A 7,106-nucleotide genomic window follows, 5' to 3' on the forward strand; every position below is an offset into this window, starting at 1 on the left:
TATTTTAATAAAACAAATTGCATGTTATTAATATATATATATATATATATATATATATATATATATATATTTAAAATACACCTTTACATCTGCAGCACAATAAAACCTGACTTTTTTCTTAATCAGGAATCATATGAGTCCTGACATTCACCTGTTCTACTTGTTACCCTCATACTTTTCTCAGTACGGATCGTGTCCTCTGCAGAGTCAAAGCTCTGTCTAGACATGCTGAGAGGGAAAAGGTAACGATGACTAGTGTTCACGTTGCAGTACAGTCACAGACAGGGGAAATGATCCATGTTTAAGTGCTCTGATTGCTGCTGGTACAGTGTTTATTTTCTCTTGCAATGAGAAGTTGCGTATCAGCAGATAGTGGAGACAGAAAGAGAGAAAATAGAGAGAACAGTGAATATCTAATGCTCAGGTTCCACGTAACTCAACGATATTATGGGTTGATGTAATACTCTTTATTAATGGCACTGCCTGATTCAACCCGACCATAATCAACAATGATGCTACTGTACATATAAATATAGAACAGCTGAACAATCCATAATAAATATATCCACACTAACATCTAACTGAGCTCTATTATGTCGAGTCATCTGAGCAGACATTATAGCTTACTGCACTTCACAGTCAATCAAAAACAATCTAGCACAATGTTATACATCTATAATATCTAAAAGCTTGAGAAAACAGATCTTCTGCCATGTTTAATTTGCATTAAAATGGAAGAATCCATTTTTAGTATGTGCTCAATTTTCAAGGATGCATTCAATTAATTAAAAGTGACAGTTAAGAAATTTGTGATGTTACTAAAGACTTCTATTTCAAATAAATGCTGTCTTTCTATTGATCAAAGAATCAATAGAACAAAATTAAAGCAGCAAAAAAAAACTAAACTGTTTTCAACACTGATAATGATTTCTCCAGGACACTAAAGACTGGAGTAATGGCTACTGAAAATTCAGCTTTGCCATCACAGAAATAAATTATATTTTAAAACACAATAAAATAGAAAACCGTTATTTGTAACAGTACTTATATTTCACAATATTACTGACTTTACTGTATTTTAGGTCAAATAATGCAGCCACGGTGACCAAAAAAAGATTTCTTTCAGAAACATACAAAAAAATCTTACTGACTTTTTTGAATGGTAATGTCTTTCTTTAGACAACTTTGATTCATAGTTTGTAACACAAAGTGACACATATTCAAATTTGAATAGTGCAGCAGTCCAAAAGAAAAGATTAAATTGGCTTCTATCAATCACGTCATACAATAAATCAAAAATTCAAGGTGTGTGTGGGCCAGTGTGGTCTCATCTCATCTTCCAGGAGGACAGATTGCATAGTCATAAATTGTCTTATTTCCTTTTCCTTTTATCCTTTCAATCCTCTTATCTTTTCTCTGCCTTATAACATCAATCCGCTCTTCAAAATATCCCTAGAGGTCATGGAGAGGAAATGCCATTTACAAAAACATTTGCAAAAGATGCCATGCTTCTCTAAACAGGACATTCTCCACCCATCGTCACAGCTCTCTACTGTTCTGCTCCATTATGCTGAAGAAACTTCCACTGACTGACATCCACAATAAATAATAACCCCTGAGTATGGCGGTGCTAGTGTTTTCTCCCCAATCAGTAAATAAAAGAAAGCACCATAACCTTTTCCTAAACACCTGTTTGTCACTGTGATGTGTAAATTTTACCTCGAGGTCATCACATGCAACAACAAAAATTACATTTGAGCTAATTTGATCTATCATTTAGCCCCATTTTACCTTACTCAGTTAACATAAAAAGCATCTACTAAACAACAAGCAAATGGAACCAAATATATCTGTTCATCATGTAACAGATTTATTCATGTCATGTGGATGACCAGTCCTTCCAAACAGGCAGAAATAGCAATCAGTCTTGCCATATAGGCATTGCATTTGGGACAGACATCATAACAATATTGCTAAAGGCTGCAATCACTATATAGTCTGGATCGACACACTCTGCTTGTTATTGATCAGTCAATCGATCAACTATGGCAATTTACACATAGTCATCCCTATAAGCTTCCAGCGATGTAATACTGATTGTTAGATATATGTTGGTTGACTGCACTCTATTTATGCATGAATTCATCTCTTGAACCCTGGCCCCACACACTTTCGTTATTGCTTGTCTCTGCTGGTCAAGTAAATTCAATCCTAGCTATCCAAATTACTCCCATCAAGTTTTTTCAATAAAACACATAAAATGATTCCCTTTTAGCTTGCAGAGGCTTGTGACATGAGATGGTGACACATCGTCTGAAGATGCTGTATCTGAACTTTAAAAAAGAAGATTGAATTTGCTTTGAGGTTTAAAATTATGCACATAACGGTCTATAAAAACGCTTGCGAAAAGAAAACCCTCTTTGTCTTTTAGGTCAGAAACTTCAAATACATGCAACCAAATGACTGTAAACTCTCAAGAGCATACAAGGTTTATAGTCTTTCTGGCAACGTTTGACTTGTGTGTGATGCAACTCAAACGTCTTAGACCACTCTCTTCAAATTCCAAATCATAGAGAAGATTTAAGCTCTAATTCTCTAATGAAGGCAATACTTTTGAACACTCACATTCCACAGAATGGCCTTCCCGCAAATCCCCCAGATAATAAAGTAGTATTATTTCCAATTAAAATCATTGTTAAGGCCATTGGTGACCTTTAGTAGACCTCACATCACTTAGTGGGCATACCTTTCAATGGGCTTGACCATGAAATATACCAGGAAGAGGGGAGGAAACGGAAGTTCTCAGACATCCTTTGGTCTTTCATGCTCATCAATCATACGATAAAAACCTTTCAACTGGAAATGTTTTGAGTCATGTGATTGCTCACTGAGGAAACTGGTGACAAGCTTTGAAGTATAAAGTTAAGATGGCAGCGTGCAATGACAGGTCTTCCGTTTTGTGACTTGCATCAGTTGTTAGCTGGATTGAGGCAGATCTGAATGTGAGCTTGCAGTCAGTTGTACTAAAAGATTGGAAACCTGGCATACATCACCAAAGAGAAGTTGAAGTTGAGTTATAATAATTTAATAAAAAATTTCAAGGTGAAAAGAAATTACGACATGAAACTTATGCATGGATGAATCATTTATAATAGGATCAATAAAATTCAAGATGAATTTTGATTTCATACTGACTACAAAACCGCTGTTTTCAAGCTGTGGGTTACTGAGTGCGCAAAATTTGAGATTGCTGGTGAGTTCATGCAAAGTCATGGTATGAGGCAGCTAACAGCAGTGCTTCCTGCAACATGTTATGTGGCTACAATGTAAAAACAAACTACAGCACGAGCTGTATAGTTTGACTGTAAAATGCATAATACATGACAAAATAAATAAATAAATCCACTCGCATTTATAAGTGAGCTTGAACTCTCTCGCCAGCATTAGCATTAAAAGCATTAAAATTAATTGTGACCTGCCACTCCGGATTTTCATGATCATAAACGTTAAAATTAATTCCTTCAAGTGACCATTGTATAGACCTTCCGTTAAAAAGCTGACTGTGTTTAGAACTTTGTGGCGTCCCCATCTTGCGGTACCCTTCAAATGTGCAAAAACACCAATAGACATTTGGCAACCATCTCAGTTACCAGTCTGAATCAGTCTGATGAATCCTTCACCGAACGAAATCACAGAATCCATCAGAGCTGCTACTGAACCAACATATACTGAACTGCCAGTTCTGTTTCAGTGCATCATTACATTACACTGCAAAGCTGTGACACCAGGAAATAAAAGATAAGGTCTATTCTCTCTTTGCTTGTATAACTTACACTCGTGTCTTTGTTAATATGTATCCTCTTATTTGTGGCTTACCATAAGCCTTATGACAATGACATGAAATTGATAAGCAGGCATACCCAAAATAATATGACAAGGAAAACAGAAAATAAGAGAACAAATGGTTTTCTTGCTACTTTTTTTGGTTCACGACACATGGAGACAATCTAATTCTCATCTGCCTGCCCCAATCCTTCCAACACCCCAATGCAGAGTTTTCCAATGTTCCAGCACATATTTCACGCTTTTTTTCCCCACAGTCTGTTGGCAAAAAAGTTTTCCAGCATTACCACGGTTTTAAGTAGGCTATGTTTGGCCATATGCATTAATTACATTTGACACATCTATAAAACATAATGATGAGTAGCCTCTCATTGATCAAGTACTGACATAAGAGATAGATCTGTTTACCTTGACTAACACTGCAGGAATGTGCAGCACCAGAGAATGACTCTAATCATTATCCAGAAGCTCTTAAGAATGTGTAAGCTGGTGGCCCTGTTTTGTCTCCCCTGAGAATAGACCCTTGTATGTTTTACCTTTGCTAATGAACAGATACTAAAAGCTCTTTACAATGCAATGCCATAGCGTGAATTTTTTGGACAGAACAACTAAAGTACATCATGAGAAATGCTGTGGGATACGGTGCATAAATCTACAGTAATGCTGGTTTTGCACCTGTCCTATTTCTACTAACAAATGCTGATGGCTATCTGCAAACAGCTGACAGCAGGATGAAATAGAACGGGGACCCCTTCCCCCACACTCACAGCATATGGTCTTCATTATATTTCACACTGTCCAAGATGTTGGCCAATCCATCAAATCTTCGTACTTTTCCACTGCGCACTGTTTTGAAGCATGAAAGCAACTTCCTAATCTATTTCTACTAAAGCTTTTACCACCAAGAGCAACAAAATGATCGGGTCAGCTGATGCAAATCCTGAGATTTCAGTAAGTGTGTAGTCTATATTGGCTCATTGGCTCATGTGACGTCCAGTGGGTTTAATTAAATTTGCACTGTTCAGATTGGCTTGACCCGATGGGTGAAGAACCTATTAAATCAACCTTTAGAAACAAAGCCGTCATTCTGAATTGATCACCCTTCTTAAATTTCATTATATGTCATTTAGCAGGAACCATTCGTGTGAATTACAGGAACAGATCTTGTGGAGCAATTTGTTAAATGTTAAATGTCCAGCACAACAGTGTCAGGATTTTCTACTCTTTAGTCCACGGGGCATCCACATCCAGAGCTGAACCTGCGATATCTCTGCATCACAAACCACAATTATCATTAGCAGCCAAACTGGAGTGCACACGGGCTACTTTATTACAAACAATTATATACATACTGAAACATTTTTAAGGGACTTTAGTTCAAACTTGTAGGCACAACCAACTGTAGATATTAGTTATATATATATATATATATATATATATAGATAGATATAGATAGATAGATAGATAGATATTAGTATATCAGTTCTCCTGGAGATTAACCCATGGATCAAAGTGCAGTAGTATACAGCCTACTTTATAACATGTTTACCAATACTGATTACCTCAAAACGGGTGATATTAATACTGGTTCATCCTGATGCTTTTAATAATTAATATTTACTGCCATATCTTAAGAAAAATGAAGAGAGAGAAATGAATATTTCAGTGGCGCAACCCTAATGTAGGTTGCTTACAACGGGGACCATGGTTGAGAACATGTGTTAGTAAAATATAAATATAAATAAATATGACAGCAACAGAGTAACTTTAGTTTACACTTCTTACAATACATTTAAAATGTAAATCATTATGTGCAGGGTATCATACAGTTTGAGCCTGTGTTAAAACTGTTTACATTTGCATATAATATATCTATAAGATATCGCGTTTGGTCTCGTTCTGTATCGCGTATCTTGTCAGTGTCTGCGCTTGCTTGGCCATTTGTTGTGGAAAAAATAAGGAAAGTGTGTTCAAGCGCCAGCAGAAAACAGTGTAAAGAAATAGTCTTTGAGAGAAGCAGTCTTTATCAGCGGAAGTTAAAAGCAGCTCGTAAGTGTATTTACTTGTCTCATTAGTGTTTAGCGCAGTTGTCGTTGCTAGGAAACGCTTGTTTTGTTTACTGTGTGGAGACTTGCTGATATCGCGTTTGGTCTCGTTCTGTATCGCGTATCTTGTCAGTGTCTGCGCTTGCTTGGCCATTTGTTGTGGAAAAAATAAGGAAAGTGTGTCCAGCTGAATTAATTTAGTATTTTGTTAGATGGGTATGAAAAAGCTTAATTTACCGCGGCAGCGGTCGCATGACGGCCTCCTCGTGTGAAGACCGAAGAGTGTAAAGACCATCGACTCTACCGTGCGACTCCACCGGGCAGAGACACCGGCAAAGGATAAGTATTGCTTATTATTTCTCCTCTTTCCTATTACTTGTTTCGCTTCTGTTTCAGTTTTTATAACCAGTTCTGATTCCCCTACTCACCACATAGTAGAACTGCATGTCCTGGCGAACAGGATCCTCAGGCTGCATGACTGTAGATGAGGTTTTATCCGATCCCATGTAGAACAAAACCATAACACTTCCTGGGTAGATACTCGGATCAGGTGAAAACAGAAAAAAGCAGATCCCACTTGTTTTCATCAGTCAAACTCTTGGTGGAGGGAGTCAGTCCATCTGTGGAGCAGCTCCTGTTTATGGGCCGTTGGTAAGAGGTTCAGTGTCAGTGCTTCCTCTGCGTCTGTGTATCTGAGAAGGGATAGCAGCTCTTCCTGTGAAGGGGTGCTCTCTGAGTGTGTCTGTGTGCACTCCAGCTGATAAAATGCGAGTCCCTACACGCAGCTCAGTGCAGCCTCTGCTGTGCTCCTCGCCTGTCAACAACAGGAAATGTACCACTGGCAGCTCAGAGTTTGACAAGCTCACAGCCTTCACTGTGATGCAGCACCAGGAAGCACTGGGAATGCATTAGTATGGGCTGTGCCGGTGGCTGGGATCAGGTCTCGCTTTTCCTGCCATTCCCACCTCCTTAACTGCGCATGCCATAAAACAAAGGTCTGAAGGTTCAAGTCGGTTCAAGTATGACTAGCTTTTATCTTGGTAGTAATTGTAGTACGATAACTGAACTTTGCTCCATGATGTTTTTGATCTGACTAAAATACTAGAACCAGCACTATGCACACTTGATCACAAAAAACAAACAAAACAAGAAATCCTTTTTGACACGGATCTCTTCAACATTTCATTAACCCTATCCTGTTTCTTATATCACATTTAC

General features: G+C 37.8%; 1 protein-coding gene across 1 annotated transcript in view; it reads right to left on the reverse strand.

Moving 5' to 3' along the window:
- The window catches only part of LOC107695325 (rho GTPase-activating protein 6), a 35,464-nt gene extending 28,617 nt beyond the window's left edge, over positions 1 to 6,847 (reverse strand). Inside the window, 1 exon segment of the mRNA XM_074187040.1 lies at positions 6,317 to 6,847. Within this exon segment, the coding sequence (XP_074043141.1) occupies positions 6,317 to 6,475 (159 nt within the window). The 5' untranslated portion in view covers positions 6,476 to 6,847.
- Between the last annotated feature and the right edge of the window lie 259 nt (positions 6,848 to 7,106).

This window comes from Sinocyclocheilus anshuiensis, unplaced genomic scaffold (genome assembly GCF_001515605.1).
Source record: "Sinocyclocheilus anshuiensis isolate Anshui unplaced genomic scaffold, SAMN03320099.WGS_v1.1 scaffold282, whole genome shotgun sequence".
In the NCBI taxonomy this organism is placed as follows: Eukaryota; Metazoa; Chordata; class Actinopteri; order Cypriniformes; family Cyprinidae; genus Sinocyclocheilus; species Sinocyclocheilus anshuiensis.